At 44.7% G+C, this 18,401-nt stretch overlaps 1 protein-coding gene across 2 annotated transcripts in view; it reads left to right on the top strand.

Moving 5' to 3' along the window:
* Window positions 1-15,073, top strand: part of LOC126267313 (uncharacterized) — a 108,594-nt gene extending 93,521 nt beyond the window's left edge. For both annotated transcript variants that reach the window (XM_049972409.1, XM_049972408.1), the window contains exon 4: window positions 13,189-15,073. In XM_049972409.1, coding sequence (XP_049828366.1) covers window positions 13,189-13,458 — 270 coding nt within the window. In that variant the 3' untranslated portion in view covers window positions 13,459-15,073. The remainder of the gene's footprint in view (window positions 1-13,188) is intronic.
* Window positions 15,074-18,401: the final 3,328 nt, after the last annotated feature.

Here is an 18,401-nt window from a genome sequence, read left to right as displayed (position 1 = left end):
CTATACCTCTCCATGCGAGCTTTGATTTATCTCATTACGATGATAACTTCTTCCTGTGTAGAAGGGCATCAACAAAATACACTCCTGGAAATTGAAATAAGAACACCGTGAATTCATTGTCCCAGGAAGGGTAAACTTTATTGACACATTCCTGGGATCAGATACATCACATGATCACACTGACAGAACCACAGGCACATAGACACAGGCAACAGAGCATGCACAATGTCGGCACTAGTACAGTGTATATCCACCTTTCGCACCAATGCAGGCTGCTATTCTCCCATGGAGACGATCGTAGAGATGCTGGATGAAATCCTGTGGAACGGCTTGCCATGCCATTTCCACCTGGCGCCTCAGTTGGACCTGCGTTCGTGCTGGACGTGCAGACCGCATGAGACGACGCTTCATCCAGTCCCAAACATGCTCAATGGGGGACAGATCCGGAGATCTTGCTGGCCAGGGTAGTTGACTTACACCTTCTAGACCACGTTGGGTGGCACTGGATACATGCGGACGTGCATTGTCCTGTTGGAACAGCAAGTTCCCTTGCCGGTCTAGGAATGGTAGAACGATGGGTTCGATGACGGTTTGGATGTACCGTGCACTATTCAGAGTCCCCTCGACGATCACCAGAGGTGTACGGCCAGTGTAGGAGATCGCTCCCCACACCATGATGCCGGGTGTAGGCCCTGTGTGCCTCGGTCGTATGCAGTCCTGATTGTGGCGCTCACCTGCACGGCGCCAATCACGCATACGACCATCATTGGCACCAAGGCAGAAGCGACTCTCATCGCTGAAGACGACACGTCTCCATTCGTCCCTCCATTCACGCCTGTCGCGACACCACTGGAGGCGGGCTGCACGATGTTGGGGCGTGAGCGGAAGACGGCCTAACGGCGTGCGGGACCGTAGCCCAGCTTCATGGAGACGGTTGCGAATGGTCCTCGCCGATATCCCAGGAGCAACAGTGTCCCTAATTTGCTGGGAAGTGGCGGTGCGGTCCCCTACGGCACTGCGTGGGATCCTACGGTCTTGGCGTGCATCCGTGCGTCGCTGCGGTCCGGTCCCAGGTCGACGGGCACGTCAACCTTCCGCCGACCACTGGCGACAACATCGATGTACTGTGGAGACCTCACGCCCCACGTGTTGAGCAATTCGGCAGTACGTCCACCCGGCCTCCCGCATGCCCACTATACGCCCTCGCTCAAAGTCCGTCAACTGCACATACGGTTCACGTCCACGCTGTCGCGGCATGCTACCAGTGTTAAAGACTGCGATGGAGCTCCGTATGCCACGGCAAACTGGCTAACACTCACGGCGGCGGTGCACAAATGCTGCGCAGCTAGCGCCATTCGCGGCCAACACCGCGGTTCCTGGTGTGTCCGCTGTGCCGTGCGTGTGATCGTTGCTTGTACAGCTCTCTCGCAGTGTCCGGAGCAAGTATGGTGGGTCTGACACACCGGTGTCAATGTGTTCTTTTTTCCATTTCCAGGAGTGTATTTTCGAACTCAGAGGAGAAAGATGGTGCTACAAATTTCGTTAGAGCCGGCCGCTGTGGCCAAGCGGTTCTAGGCGCTTCAGTCTGGAACCGCGCAGCTACCACGATCGCAGGTTCGAATCCTGCCTCGGGCATGGATGTGTGTGCTGCCCTTAGGTTAGTTAGGTTTAAGTAGTTCTAAGTCTAGGGGACTGATGACCTCAGATGTTAAGTCCCATAGAGCCATTTGAACCATTTCGTTAGAGGATGGAACATATAATTCCTGTATGTCTACACGAACAGGAAGTCTACGATGCCATAAAGCTTCTGGGTTCGCTATGGTAGCTAAACCTAAATATTGTCTCAACTATGCTGTGAGATCCTGCTAAACCGGGAACTTGCCAGATAGTTTTCCTGTTCGGACCACGACCTGGGCATAGCTTTCATTTTCAACTGGCAAGCGTAATTAAGAGCAGACTTTATTTAATTGCAGTTAAATTGAATAAAGCTACTGTTAGACATGAAGAACAAAGGGGGAGCTCGCAAATAAGCAGGAATACATTGCACTAGAAAAGAAGAGAAGCACCCAGAAGGTGTGGTCGGATGTGCGTGCAATTTTGTTTACGTACGCACCAACTACGGGTGTGTAAATTTTGCATCTCTCTGTGACAGGTAAAATGGCCAGCAGAGTGCATCGGAGCTGTTTCTGTTTAGCCTGTTACCAGGGTTGATAATGCATTTACGAGGCGTGAGCAGCGTCAGATGTTGAGTGATCACTGTGAAGGACCCAGTCACGTACTCGTGTGAGACAGGGTTATCAGCACCTGACACAATTTGAGAGGGGTCTCATTGCAGGTCTCCTTTTTGCTGGCTGGTCTAAGCGTGCAATATTCAGTTTTGTGGGGCTTCTAAATGTGACAGTGGTCCAATGTTGGACTTGGCCTAAGCGTGCAATGTTCAGTTGTGTGGGGCATCTAGATGTGTCAGGGGTCCAATGTTGGACTGTATGTGAGCGTGAGGCCAGGCATAATCGTCGTCAAGGTTCCGACCGACGACGTCTGACCACCACAGGGAATGATCGTTGTGCTGTGCACCAGACACATCGAAACCTCTCCACATCGGCGCCTGGCATCCGAGAACAAGTAATGGACGCCGAGTAACAGACAGTGTCATTCTGCAGCATCGATGGGAGACTATGGAAGTAGGAAATCAGCATTTCATGCTTAGGCTGTGGTTAACACTACAATTTGTACAGAAACCAGATGGCATGAAAGGGACATGAAAGGGAAGCAGTGGTTGGGAAGGAAGTGAGACAGGGTTGTAGCCTCTCCGATGTTATTCAATCTCTACATTGAGCAAACAGTGAAGGAAACAGAAGAAAAATTCGGAGTAGGTATTAAAATCCATGGAGAAGAAATAAAAACTTTGAGGTTCGCCGATGACATTGTAATTCTGTCAGAGACAGCAAAGCACTTGGAAGAGCAGTTAAACGGAATGGACAGTGACATAAAAGGAGGATATAAGATGAACATCGACAAAAGCAAAACGAGGATAATGGAATGTAGTCGAATTAAGTCGGGTGATGCTGAAGGAATTAGATTAGGAAATGAGACACTTAAAGTAGTAAAGGAGTTTTGTTATTTGGGGAGCAAAATAACTGATGATGGTCGAAGTGGAGAGGATATAAAATGTAGACTGGCAATGGCAAGGAAAGCGTTTCTGAAGAAGAGAAATTTGTTAACATCGAGTATTGATTTAAGTGTCAGGAAGTCGTTTCTGAAAGAATTTGTATGGAGTGTAGCCATGTATGGAAGTGAAACATGGACGATAAATAGTTTAGACAAGTAGAGAATAGTAGCTTTCGAAATGTGGTGCTACAGAAGAATGCTGAAGATTAGATGGGTAGATCACATAACTAATGAGGAGGTACTGAATAGGATTGGGTAGAAGAGAAATTTGTAGCCGGCCGCGGTGGCCCTGTGGTTCTAGGCGCTGCAGTCCGGAACCGCGGGACTGCTACGGTCGCAGGTTCGAATCCTGCCTCGGGCATGGTTGTGTGTGATGTCTTTAGGTTAGTTAGGTTTAAGTAGTTCAAAGTTCTAGGGGACTGATGACCTAAGATGTTAAGCCCCATAGTGCTCAGAGCCATTTGAACCTTTTTAGAAGTTTGTGGCACAACTTGGCTAGAAGAAGGGATCGGTTGGCAGGACAAGTTCTGAGGCATCAAGGGACCACCAATTTAGTATTGGAGGGCAGTGTGGAGGGTAAAAATCGTAGAGGGAGACCAAGAGATGAATACACTAAGCAGATTCAGAAGGATGTGGGTTGCAGTAGGTACTGGGAGATGAACAAGCTTGTCCAGGATAGAGTAGGATGGAGAGCTGCATCAAACCAGTCTCAGGACTGAAGACCACAACAAAAACAACAACAACACTACAACACATTCGGCTGCATCTGGAGTGGTGCTGTGACTGCAAAGCACGGACTGCTGACGAATGACATCGCGTTGTGTTCGGCGATGAATCGCGGATCTGCTCTACCCTGGATGATCATCGTCAGCGAGTGTTGCGGCAACCTTGCGACAGGTCCCACTCTTGCAGTGTTTTCGAGAGGCATAGCAGTGTTATTCCTGGCATCACGATGTGGGAAGCAATCAAGTATGAATTCAGTTCACGGCTGGTAGAGACTAGGAGAAATCTGAAGGCACTACCGTACTTCACGTCCTTTTGCCTTACCTCTTATCTGACAGTATCGAAGTGCCACTTTTCAACAGGACAGTGCGCTGCCACACATGGCAAGAGTGTCTATGAACCGTCTACGTGAAGATGCGCTACTGCCGTAGGCAGCAGGGTCCCCAGATCTGATTCCATAGAGCGTGTGCGGGTCTAGGTGATGTTTGTCCAATGGCAATATCAAGGATATCAAACACCGTTTATAACAGTTGTGGACCAGCTCGACTCTTGAGCGAATACAACGGTTATTTATGGCACTCTTCCAATCAAATTAGCGCATGCATCCAGCCAAAAGGTGTTGCATCGTTGTGCTGAGAAGCGCACTCGTTTCACAAGCTGCGACATAGTCGCGAATTGAGCAGTCATCCGGATATAGAATGAAGTTCCTTTGCTTCATTTTCACGGCAATAAATTTTTTGTCATCAGGCTACCGGTTTCGGTCTATAATGATCATATTCAGATCTATTTTATTTAAAAAAGTGGACTTGTACAGCCAAGGTCTTTGATTCGATACTGTAATCACCGAAATAACATCACTTACTGTTCGAACCTCTGAAGTTCCACTTCGCTTCCTCCTCCTCCTCTTCAGGGAGCTTCACATTTGCTGCCAGGCAGTGTGTTAAATTACTCAAATACATTAACAAAGAAGATCTGCTTGACAAAGGAGATCGTACATAAATAGGTAGCAAAAAGTGAGTAACGTCTTCAGCATAAACGTAAAACAGATTCGGTAGATATTTCTCGGTTAACTGGAGAATACAAATCACAAGACAAATTCTGTATTATGATGTCAGCTACAGAGACATCGTCAAATAATGATGCAAGTGGTGTAGAACATTTGCTGTATTGTGAGCGTGACGTGGATGACCTCATGGCTTGGTTTTTTCATGCTGCCACTGTTTTTTTTAATTGCAGTTGTTATCGCGACTAGCGAGTAACAGGATGATTAAAACGATTTCTTGTTGAATAGTTTAGACTTCCAAAAGCTTGTTTGACCTTCAACAGTCGGATAACCTTCCACAGACCTGGCACCTAACCACACGTCCATGTGGTCTGGAGGCTGACTGTAGTATCTGGAGAAGCATGAATTGTTTTTTCTATTAGTGAAAGCGACTGCTCTTGTCGGACCTTACTTAAAATCTCCCGTTGCAAGTAAGGCGCCAACTAACCTGCATGGTACTGATTCTAATGACCAACCTAACAGTGCCTTTGTGGCAAGTTCCGAAACAAGCATAAAATGTTAGGTCGCCAGAATCTGGTGACGTTTTTTGGCGAAGTTCCCCTTCCGGGCGCAGCCTGTGACGTTCGCCTGCTTTTTTTTCTTCGTTGATTGTCCTCGGTGTCGGCGTACCTCGTTGTGATACTGGCTGAAAAAATAAGGGGTGGAAATACAGTACTGTCTACTGTAAATGATGTAGCCAACAGGTGCACAGTTGCATTTCACAGTTCTTTACTTTCACTGTTCTCAAACCCCCCCTCCCCCCCAATATTACACAGTTATATGGCCAGTGCACTATTGTTTAACTTTCGATAAGCCTCATTAATAGGTCGCAGGGAAACATCCACATACTGCTACAATACTTTACTGTTGAATATATATGAGCAGTAAAAGCCTAACCACACATTTCAAAGTTCTCGAAGAATAAAAAGGTACGTATGGGACAGACACTGTCACGGCCTAGATGTGTTACACTTACTTCACAGTTAAGCTGATGCATTGTTGTTGATCTAACCATTACGGGTTTCTCGTCTGAAATTCGGCCGTGGACTGACTGTCTTGGGACCAAAAACCGGGCCCTTACATATCCTCACAATAATAGGTGCTGAAACTACACATTGTTTGAATTTGAATTTACAGAAATTACAATTATAGCTTGATGATGATGATGACGATAAGGTCCCATACTCCGAGGAGCATAGGGGACGATGCGGGAGACCCGTTCCGCCGTACTAGGCAAGGTCCTAGTGGAGGTGGTTTGCCGTTGCCTTCCTCCGACCGTAATGGGAATTATCACTTAACTCATTAAATTAACTGAATACATGGAAAAAATTCCATCTTTTTAACGGTGTCTTCTACTACACGAATTAGGCTCCGACCACTATGGGACTTAACATCTGAGGTCATCAGCCCCCTAGAATTAGAACTACTTAAACCTAAAGAACCTAAGAACATCACACACATCCATGCCCGAGGCAAGATTCAAACCTGCGACCGTAGCGGTCACGCGGTTCCAGACTGAAGTGCCTAGAACAGCTCGGCCACATCGGCCAGCACAAGAGTTAGGCCGAATTATTTGTTTAAATGATGAAATTAACATATCGTTACGCAAACAATACTTTTGACAAAGAAATACCTTGAAATTAATTAACAGCTGGCTTTGCTAACATGTTTTCGAATAGAGCCAAATAAATGCTTTAAAAATGCTATTAGTTGTTCCTCCAAATGTTAACAATTAGCATTGAATTTATATTTGTTTATAAGTCAACAACAGAATTTAAGTTACGAAACAATTACTGACTTCACCCTATAACAAAATATACTAACTAGGAATAGTCAAAATAAATTAGAAAAGCACAAAATTAGATCTGGTGTCATATTCTTTAAAACTGAGGGTCCACCTATTTCTTTTATGAAAATGCAGATTATACATCACGTATGTTAATGGTAATTAGTTAAAAGAGAAAAAACGAATTTAAGGAGGCCGATAGCAAAACAAGAGAGGAAGTAAAAATATCCCTCTTGTTACGTCACAAGCCTTGCACTCGAAGGCAGACGTTTATCACACATACACTTGGCTTTAACGGTAATCAGCACCTTGGCGATAATTTTAATTTATTAATGATGTTATATACACCCTCACAAAAATAAGGGGAAATAAAGGAACATCATGTTATTATTTTAATCTCTCGATCGTTCCCACAACACACATGACATTAATTATAAATTCTTTTCACCAGTAATTAATAAAGTTTTTCAATAAATTGGAATCTCAGTGGCAGTCTTTACGGAATCTGTGTAATAGTGGAATATGAGAGTAAAATCTGCACCCCCTGAGGGTGCGGGTTGTGTGTCCCATACCTCACGGCACTGCTACAGGTATTCCATAAAGCTACTTTGTACTAACAAAACACTTAGATGTTAATTATTGCTTAAACCGTTGGCCAAACAAACCTAATAGACTGGCGGTTTTCCTCTGTAAATCACCTTTGTCATACGTTCTGCGGACGACAGTTCTGCATGCATTCCGTAGTAACCCTGCAAAAAGAACATCTTTTCTCAATTATGTCGAATGTATAGACCTTAAGATTTGTGTAAAAGGTTTAGAAAATCATGCTCTTTTATATTGTTGGAAGGTGGGTTTAAGTGTCCACTACAAGCGTTAGTGAATTTTCACCAAAACACTGTTATTGATGGAAGCCTGCCTCTTAGACATTTTGAATCTACATCTTATAAGCTATCACATGATACAATTTTAAGTGAAAAAGAAAATAATGTATAGGAACTACAAGCATTTTTCTGAAGGCTTAATCAGTGTTCATTTTCCCCACCTAATGGGATACTCTGCCCTCGTCTGGCCATTTTTCTGTTCTCGTTATTAGCGTGAAAATGATGTGGTATTTTCTTCCGATGTGCCTACTGGAGTGATAGTCTCCGTATGTCATTCACTGCAAGTCAAAAGCTTTTCTATTTCTATATTATAATTGAGAATTTCTTGTTCTCGTTCTTCATTGAACACTCTTCTCAAGCTTCCCGTTATCTTCTTGTGGCCTACTGCGTCTCCATTTCTTCGTAGAATTCTTCTGTTCAGCGTGTTACATGGAACATTAAATTCCTTTTTTGTTGCGTGTTAACATTATTCACCGCCTCAGTAGCATTTTCCATCGTAAGACGATCCCATGTTTGTTGCTCCGATTTTGGAATATATTTTCAAGCCGTGTTGCTGTTATATTGTCTGAAGCAACGCCAAGCTGCTGCAACAGACTGTTTTCAACTGAATTTTTGTGATACGTCAAATATAAGAGAAAGGTGATGATTTTCGATATAGTTAATAAATTAATTCAAGATTGTCGCTAAAGGATTGAAGGATACTTTTGTGTATAAAGGGATTTAGCAACCGGTTTGTAGTGGTATATGGAAGTAGTAACCAAATCTCTTTGTGGTGAACAGATCAAGAATAAACTGTAGTAGTGTGGACCAGAAGTGTGGGTACTTTTTCCTATCAGACACCACGTCGGGATGAGTGGTTCAAGGATGAAACCATCAAAGTGAAAGACACAAAAAGGAACCACACTTGTAAGCCAAAAGATGTTTTTTAACCACTAATGCTGCAAAATATTGGTAGTCTTCCTGGAACCTAGTAACAAGAGGAATACCTTACCCTACATCAGACGAATGAAAATCATAAAACTTCTTAATAAAAATAACGGGAAAAGGTGCCTCTGTTAGGCTCACCGGACAAAAAATATGCTAGGGTCATTTTTCCTGCTCTGACCACTTTAGCCCACATTCTCCCACATCACGAAAATGGATGGAAAAAAATCGATACACCAAAAGGTATTTAAAGTAGACTAACGAAATTTCGGGAATACACTTGTCTAGGTAACATATTTAAGTGATTAACATTGTAAGATAACAGGTTTATGTTAGTGCGAGAGAAACCATTACAAATGTGAAATGCTGGTACCGGTGTAAGCGCCAGAATGTTGAATACAAGTATGCAAACGTGCATGCGTTGTGTTATACAGGTGCTGGATGTCAGTTCGTAGGATGGAGTTCCACGTCTGTTGCACTTGGTCGGTCAATACAGGGTCGGTTAATGTTGGATGTGGATGACCCTGGAGTTGTCATCTGATCATGTCGTGTATATGCTCTGAGACAGATCTGGTGAACGAGCAGACCAAGCAACATGTCGCCACTCTGCAGAGCATGTTGGGTTACGACAACGATATATGGACGACCGTTATCCTGTTGGAAAATAACCCCTGCGATGCTGTTCGTAAGTGGCAACACAACATATCGAATCACCAGACTGGCCAATTTGCAACCAGGGTGCGTAGTATAATCACGAGAGTGCTCCACCTGTCAAACGAAGGCGCACCCGAGAGCGTAATTCCAGATGTAGGTCCGGTGTGTCCAGCATAGAGATAGGCTGGCTGCAGGCCCTCGGCTGGCCCGCTTCTAACCAACACACGTCCATCACTGGCACCAACGGAGAACCAGAAAACACAAGAGACCTCCCCCCCCCCCCCCCTGCCCTCCAATGAGTTCTCGCTTCTCGCTCGACATCACAGACACCGCAAATGGCGGCGGTTTGTGGTTTGTGAAATTCACGCTACAGGGCTTTTGACTCGGTGCTGTCCTTGAAGTAACTGATCTGTAACAGTTCGTTGTGTCACTGTGGTGCCTACTGCTGCTGATGCAGTAAGACGTGCCAGAGGCATACTCCGAGTATGACGGTCTCCCCACTCGGTAATGCCACGTGTCCGCCCGCAGCCAGGTCTTCTTGCGGCCATAGGTTTCTCTGACCACCTGTGGTGTGCATACTGTAAGAACTTCAGTACACACACCATCAGATTATTTGACTTGTCGCTCTAACGAAGTAGGCGAGTGTCAGCAATATGTCTCGTGGTCTTATCGTGGCGTGTTTATCTTCTGCCGTTAGGTCAGACGATAGAAATGCCACTTGCACGCTTAGAGTAGCAGATTGACGGTGACCAACTTTAAACAGAACTTGATTAATTTTCACACACATTTATTAAAATAATAACAAGCATAAAAATTACTTAACTTGGTTCTGGATGCTATTTACAAATGATAATCTGAAGTTCCTTTGGTCTTGGTACGTTAATCTTATCTCTCTGATACTTGACAAAGTGTCTATACATTTTTCTTCAATGGCTATGTACAGGAATATGATAATCTTATTAGGCGCAGACTGAAACTTGACTGTAGACTGGTACAGACAAATGTAGAACTCGTACAGGCTGGTACAGGCTAATGCAGACTGGTACAGGCTGATGTAGACAAATGCAGACTGACTAATTGGAGGTCTGTCTACTTGTTATAATATCTCGCGCGTTCGTGTATCACTGCGTGAGTGTGATTTGCGAGGAGAAAAAGTTCTACGTTAGCAGCAGTCTCATTGGCTGCGTTACATATTAGTACGCGGATCGGCGGAAGCAGAATTTGGTCCGTCTCTATGGGAGCGCCATCTCGTAGTGCGGAGACGGACGAGCGGTGCGCCTGCACTGTTGTGCTTAGCGGGGCGCGCTCTAGTGGGAAAGTTGTGTGCGTGCTGACTAAGCGGATCTATGTACACAACACCACCACTGTCATAAATTATGTACAGTGGCTATATTCCTGCCAAGTGTTTCTGTAATATCGCACAAAGAATATCTAGCTTTTCGTAGTCCCATTACATGATCTCGTTCAAACTCAATAAGGTATTGTGTTGGTTTCTTTGTTGTCTTAAAGGCATTTTGGACTAACATAAACTAACTACGTCCATTCTCAAAGGTACCTAACGCCAACGGCTTTTACAGTGTGAATTAAAAGTTAACTGATTTGCATCCTCTTAGTGGCGATACTAGCGCCAATCTTATGCGACTGACGCGAAATTTGCATAGAGGCGATCTTTCAGATGTATGTATGTATGTTCAGTATGTAATCAAAAGTATCTGGACAACCCCAAAAACATATGTTTTTCATATTAGGTGCATTGTGCAGCCACCTACTGCCAGGTACTCCGTATCAGCGACCTCAGTAGTCATTAGACATCGTGAGAGAGCAGAATGGGGTTCTCCGTGGAACTCACGAACTTTGAACGTGGTCAGGTGATTGGGTGTCACTTGAGTCATACGTCTGTACGCGAGATTTCCACACTCCTAAACATCCCTTGCTGAACTGTTTCCGATGTGGCACTGAAGTACAGCACAAAAGCATACAGGCCGATCTCGTCTCTTGACTGACTGAGACCGTCAACAGTTGAAGAGTGCTGTAATGTGTAATAGACAGACGTCTGTCCAGAACATCGCACAGGAATTCCAAACTGCATCAGGATCCTCTGCAAGTACAGTGAGGGCTAGGCGGGAAATGAGAAAACTTATTTCACGGTCGAGCGGCTGTTCGTAAGCCACAGATCATGTCAGTAAATGCAAACGACGCCACGCTTGGCGTAAGGAGCGTAAACATTGGACGATTGAACAGTGAATAAACGTTGTATGGAGCGACGAATCACGGTGCAAAATGTGGCGATGCATGGCAGGGTGTGAGTATGGTAAACGCCCAGTGGACGTCATCTGGCAGCGTGTGTAGTGCCAACAGTAAAATTCGGAGGCGGTGGTGTTATGGTGTGGTCGTGTTTTTCATGGAGGGGGCTTGCATCCCTCGTTGTTTTGCGTGGCACTATCAAAGCACAGGCCTACACTGATGTTTTAAACACCTTCTTGCTTCCCAATGTTGAAGAGCAATCCGGGAATGGCGATCGCATCTTTCAACACGATCGAGCACCTATTCATAATACACAGCCTGTAGCGGAGTGTTTTGGAACGCCGACTTCGTACCACGCCTCACCGAACAATATCGATACCTCTCCTCAGTGCAACACTCCGTAAGAATAGGCTGCCATTCCCCAAGAAACCTCCGAGCCACTGACTGAACGTATGCCTGCGAGAGTGGAATCCGCCACCAAGGCTAAGGGTGGGCCAATACCATATTGAATTCCAGAATTACCGATGGAGGGCGCCACGAACTTGCAAGTCATTTTCAGCCAGGTGTCCGGATACTTTTGAACACGTAGTATACGTATGTATTAAACCGGGGACCTAGAAACGACAGAGAGGCTTCGTTCCGCCGTAGCCCTCAGTGGTTCACAACTCCACAGCAGACCACAGCTGTCCACCCACACCACTGAACCCAGGGTTATTGTGCAGTTCGGTCCCCAGTGGAACCCCCGCGAACATCTCACCCCCGACGAGTGTAACCCCAAATGTCTGCATGGTAGAATAATTATGGTGTACGTGTTCGTGGAAACGGTTTTTGTGCAGGAATCGCTGACACAGGGTAGCTGAGGCGGAATAATGGGAAACAACTCGCATTGGCTGAGGTAGATGGTAAAAACGCTGCAATTTGAGGAAGCTGTGTTGCAGCATGTTGAGCGGGATCCTTCAGTCCGGTTCTTCGTTAATGGGTCGGTGTTGTTGGGGACTGTGTAATTGGGCCGCATCTGCTACCTAGGTCTTTAAATGGCAGGCACTATTACATTTTCTCGCCAGAGCATTGCCAGAATTGCTGGAAAACGTCCCGCTCCCTACAAGACAACGCATGTGGTTCCAGCATAACGGGGTTCGAGCACATTTCGGTAGTCGTGTGCGTCGATTCCTACCTACGGTTCCCAGAAACGTGGATTGGTAGAGGTGGTGCTTTACCATGGCCTGCTCGATCCCCTGATATGTCCCCTCTGGACTTCTTTGTGTGGTGCTAGATGCGCCATCCTGTTTACGCAACTCCTGTTGCATCAGAAGAGGATCTTGTTGTCCGGATAGTAGCAGCAGCAGGAACAATTCAGGATACTCCTGGGGTTTTTGCCCGTGTCAGACAGAACATGATGCGACGGTGTAATCTTTATTTACGTGTCAATGGAGGCATTATTGAAAACCTAATGTAACTGAAATTGGGTTGTGTTAATATGCTGTCTCTTGTTGGTGTAATTAATTTGCGACTACAGAAATCTTCCTCTACCGGTTTAAATACTCCTAAAAAAATGACATTAGGGAACAATATTTGTTTTGATGTCCCCTACAACCTCCCAGAGTTTGTCGGTTTAAATACTTTTCACCCTGTATAGAAGGAAATTTCATTCGTGTGAGCCCCTTGCCTGCAGATATTTATTTTGCTCTTCATTCTGGTGTAGCACTAAAGGGCGGTCGGCCAACCCAAGCAGAACACTACTAACTGGTGCCCTGTCGTTTGCACAGATGCCGCCCAACGCCGGACAGCTGTCGCTGAGTAGCTACAGTGTGGGCGTGTCCAGCGGCGGCAACGGCGTGGGCGTGGCGAGCGACGCCGGGGGCGCCGGCGTGGGCGGCGTGGGCGTCAGCGTGGGCGGCCTGCAGCTGGTGCCGTGCTGGTGCTCCGTGGCCAGGGTCGAGAGCGAGGAGTCCTCCGGGGGCGCCGGTTCGGTCCCCGGCGCCGGCAGCGCGGGTGGCTCCTTCATGGTGCAGGCAGCGCAGCCCGTGGGCAACTAGCGGCTGCCGTCCGCTGGGAGGCGTCCCGACAACGCCACGGCCGGCTCCACAGCACTGCGGCGGGCACTGCTAACACACTCACAGGGGGCGCCTGTGGAGCGCCGCACTCTGCCGTTGGCGGGACACCTCACACACTGGCTGGCCTCGCAGTGACGTCATTCTCCTAACCCACCTCATACCTTCACCTCACTTCCTGCGCCAACGATCACACCTTCGGTTTAGTTTCGAGATAACTGCTTCAAGTAGCAGTATCTCACTGGGATTAAGGAATCCTACTCTCCCACCAAACGTTTTGTTGTAAATATTGTTTGCCTCTTTATATACTAAAAAGTGGAATATAATGTTTCTTGCAATACATTAGAGTAACTTGCAGTACTACTCATTTTCTGCTTCTTCTTTCACTTGGTGTCAGATCACTTACAGTGATCATACTTTTGGGCTTGACTCTCTCATAATACTATTTTACAAATAATCGATGCAGCATACTTCATGATAGTAGCAGTCACTTACTGATGTTCTTGCTGTCATACCTTTCCTAGCAGCCTTTGCAGCATTGTGTTTCTGTAAGACAAGGTCCTTGTGTACCCATGTGCAGCATGAGAAGATTTGACAGCTACCCTCAGTTCGATAGTACTAAAAGCTGCCAGACTTCAATACTCCAGGGGCAGTTTTGGATGTGGGAGCGTAGTGGGACGAAAAAAGATGACGTTCCCATCGCTGCCGAGATTTTCTGAACAACAAATTTTCCAGCTGCTGGTGCTTCCTGAGACATTGACTGCTATCACAATACAACTTTCATTATTTACGATAACAGTCGTAAACCTTTTTAACCCCCATATTACAGATTTCAGCTCCTTGCTTTTACAGAACATGTTGCTCAAACAACTGCTATCAGTTAACACTATTTCGATTTACCAACGAATATAACAATAAGCATTTGCAGAAAACATTCACAGCGTTTATTTTGAACACGAAACAAATCCATTATAAAGCAAAATGACGCTGTACTGCGCATACACTCTTACGGTTTATTTCCGTACTTCTTCTTGCTAACAGGGATCGATGTACCACTTTTCAGACGCTCATTTTGTGCATTCGAATATTTACTGTCTGTTTTCATCGTCTTATTCATACATCGCCACATTGCACGAAACGTGCAACATCTGAGTTCAACTGCTCACACAGTGCGAGTCACTGCTAGCTACATAAGACGTGGTCTCCTGCTTTAATGCGTGAATATGAATATGTATTCACGGTAGGGCACATTTAATATTGCTTGTTCAAATCAGTACAGGTCTTGCTTAGCTAGCCTCTATCTATCCCAGTCGATGCAGTCACGATGTGTTCTTACTTTTGTTTCGTATCATCATGCATTGACAGTTACTAGCTGCTGCCTGTGTAAAAATTTCGTAACGTATCTATTGTACATAGTAGGAATTAATAAAATTATTATAGTTCGTTACGATAACATTAGAAATGAAAATAAGATTTTACTAAGATAATAAAATTGCATTTAAACATTACGACAGAATAAGCTATATTATTCAGAATGTATATTATTAAGTTATTGTTGTATGAATAATACTTGAACTAATAAATGGTCTATGTAACTTAACTTTGTGTTTGATAATCTGTCATTGCCTATCTGTACCCTGTACAAATGTCTACAGGACTTATCCACTCAAAACGTTGACAGTAGTACATGCACTACTCCAGATACACAACATTGAACCAGACACAAAAAACCTAACATCTGCTATTTATAATTAAGGGTAACCGAATACTTTTACCGCATTATGTGATAAAGCACAAGGACTACAGTATATGTAATTCCATATCAGCTCAGATGGAACAATATTCAGTCTGTCTAAAAAGAGAGGTAACAGTTCTGCTATTTATAATTAACGGTAACCGAATGCTTTTACCGTATTATGTGATACAGCACAAGGACTACAGTATATGTGAGTCCATATCAGCTCAGATGGAACAATATTCAGCCTATCTAAAAAGAGAGGTAACACTAAATTCACGATATAAAACTGGCTTCATAGGTACTCCAACATACAGTACATGTATTTAAGTGATTTATCAATACATAAATCTGAAACATTTTTGTGTGCGATGAATTTTCTGGAAAGCACAGTTAAATATTTTACCACCCTTTGGATACTACTGATTACTGTTGAGTGAATCAAATAGCTTCTCTACCTTTTCTACACAGTTGGATGTGTATATAGCTTCAGGTGATAACATTTGCGTAGATCCGTTTGTTTCAATTACTGCCTGCAGCTGTATGGCTCATTTGTGCTGCAGCAACATCGATCTTTAATTTGACATAGGAATCGGACCATGTATAACTATGCACTTCACTGTACAACATTTTTGTTCAGTAATAATACCTGCCACAACTACTACTCATTCAGTCATTACGATTACAAAGAACAGTCAGGGGCAAGAAGCACCATCATTCGAAACGCAATTACATGCTCGTTCCATGGTAAATTGTAATAAAGTTGAATAGCAATTTCGTCATATTCTGCTTTCATGGAGTTCTCCATTGAGAGGGAGAAATTTAGAAAAATGAATGCAAGTAATAATGAAGTAGATGTCAAGCTATATACCTACAACGCAATTAAACCGAGTAGCACACACACGGATTTGTATGTACGTCAGTCTACAGAATACCATAAAAAGAAACCAGTTTCTGTTTTACACGAAAGAAAAACAAATTTAGAATTATTTACTCCACCCAGTATTACAGATGGAAGCAAAAATCAACCAGAATACGATAAAAATACTTCCAATGCAGTACAGAGAATACAGTACGCAAAAGAAGTCGTAGTCCGGAACACAATGAACAGAAATCAACTTCCATTTACTACGAAATAAAAACCAAATTGGAAGAACTATCACGCAGTAGTAAAAGGAGGTGATGAACGATGATGGACTTGCGGCGCTCAGAGTGGCTTGGCAGCAAACCAAGGTAGTGTTACCGGAAATCCCTGTATGAGTTTCAGCTCTGCTGAGCCACTACTACCACCACGCCGTTTCACTCTTCTCTTGTTTTTCCCGTAGACCAGATTGTTACAACCAATAGTCGCCACCTACAGTGCAGTTGTCCGGGCACACCGGCCACGGATCCTGGTACGTTGTTTCTTCACTAATTACAGCACGGTGGCCACGAAAAGTCTCTAGGACCCAAAAGAAAATACTTTTCCATTCTGCTGTTGTATGACCCTATTATACTGGACATTTCAGATACGCGGACAGCAACAAATTCAACTTTTGCGAAAGTAGCGTAATAGACGGTGAATATTCTGCTGTATCATAGACACTGGAAGGCTGTTGTCCTGCAAAGCAACAGCTTCAGATGCAGCAGAAATCGATAAATTAGGCGCTATATCAGTTAAACCTTCAAATATAGATGATCTATGAAATCAATTGTAGTAAACAGTGTAGATTTCTCTTGAACAATGTTGAGATCCTTTCCTCACTCATGCCACCACTGATAGTAAAAATTAAGGATGAACTGAACATGTACAAGGGTATATACTTCTCAGTCTAAAGCGGAATTAATGTTTTTACAGCCGGCCATTGTGACCGAGCGGTTCTAGGTGCTTCAGTCTGGAACCACGCGACCGCTACGGTCGCAGGTTCGAATCCTGCCTCGGGCATGGATGTGTGTGATGTCCTTAGGTTAGTTAGGTTTAAGTAGTTCCGAGTTCTAGGGGACTGATGACCTCAGATGTTAAGTCCCGTAGTGCTCAGAGCCATTTGAACCATTTTATTTTTACATACAATGTATCTGAAGTGATACATTGACTATAAGCACTAATGTTTCTATTCAGTATCTTAAAGACTTGTATCCCAAATTGAACAATATATATCACTCAACAAAACATTAAATATCAAGATATCAGGAAGAGCACCTGCACTTCTGTCTCTTCTTTGACAACACAGATACACTAGGTGAATTTTTACAAAATTGTTAAGGCTTTCGTGGCCACTTGTTGACAAACTGCCTATTGGCTTCTGTCTCGGGTTCTTCGGCCGACGTTCATATAATGATTTTTCTGACGTTTCGCCAGCACGAGTGGCTGGCATTGTCAAAGCTTCACCCTCCATTGCCGGTGGTGAACTGGAGCCGAGCTCGCGGCCGCAATGTACCAGGCGCGCCAACGTCCGAGGGCTTCTCCGCGGTCATTTCCGGTGCGGTTCTCCTCTTGCTACCTGCGACGGTCGTTCGCTGCAGTACGGGAAGCCAGGATCCGTTTACTTTAAGGCTTTCCTATTTCTTGTTCAAAATTTTCGCGTGTTTTTTAATTTCTACAGCTTCTCTGAACAAGCGCGTGTGATAGTGCTTCTCTACAGCTAGAACTTCCGTGTCGGCGAATTTTATTACGTGGTCAGTCTAATTCAGTGCGTGCTTTGCCACGGACGATTTCTCCACCTGCCCCAACCTGCAATGTCGCTTATGCTCTTTGATCCTGGTGTTAATGGATCGTCCAGTCATTCCGACATAAACTTTTCCGCATGTGCAAGGTACACGGTATATTCCCGACATTGCAAGTGTGTCTCTTTTCTCCTTCGCCGATCTAAGACACTCTTTGATCTTTCTTGTCGGTTTGAAAATCGTCTTTACGCCATGTTTGCGCAATATACGGCTGATTCTGTCCGTCACTCTGGGAATGTATGGCAGAAAGGCCGTACCCGACATTTCCTTTTCTGGTTCCTTACTTCGCCAAGTGTTTGCCTCTGTTACACTTCTAATATAATTTATGGAGTACCCATTGCTCCTCAGGACAGTTTCCAGGTGTTGCATTTCTCGTTTGAGGTGTTGTGGCTCACATATTCGTCCTGCTTTCGTTACGAGCGTACTCATCGTGCCTCTTTTCTGGCTCGGGTGGTGGTTTGACAGTTTGTGCAGGTATCGGTCCGTGTGT

This window comes from Schistocerca gregaria, chromosome 4 (genome assembly GCF_023897955.1).
Source record: "Schistocerca gregaria isolate iqSchGreg1 chromosome 4, iqSchGreg1.2, whole genome shotgun sequence".
Classification (NCBI taxonomy): domain Eukaryota; kingdom Metazoa; phylum Arthropoda; class Insecta; order Orthoptera; family Acrididae; genus Schistocerca; species Schistocerca gregaria.
The sequence above is the reverse complement of the archived record's forward strand: the minus strand, read 5'-3'. Positions and strand labels throughout refer to the sequence as shown.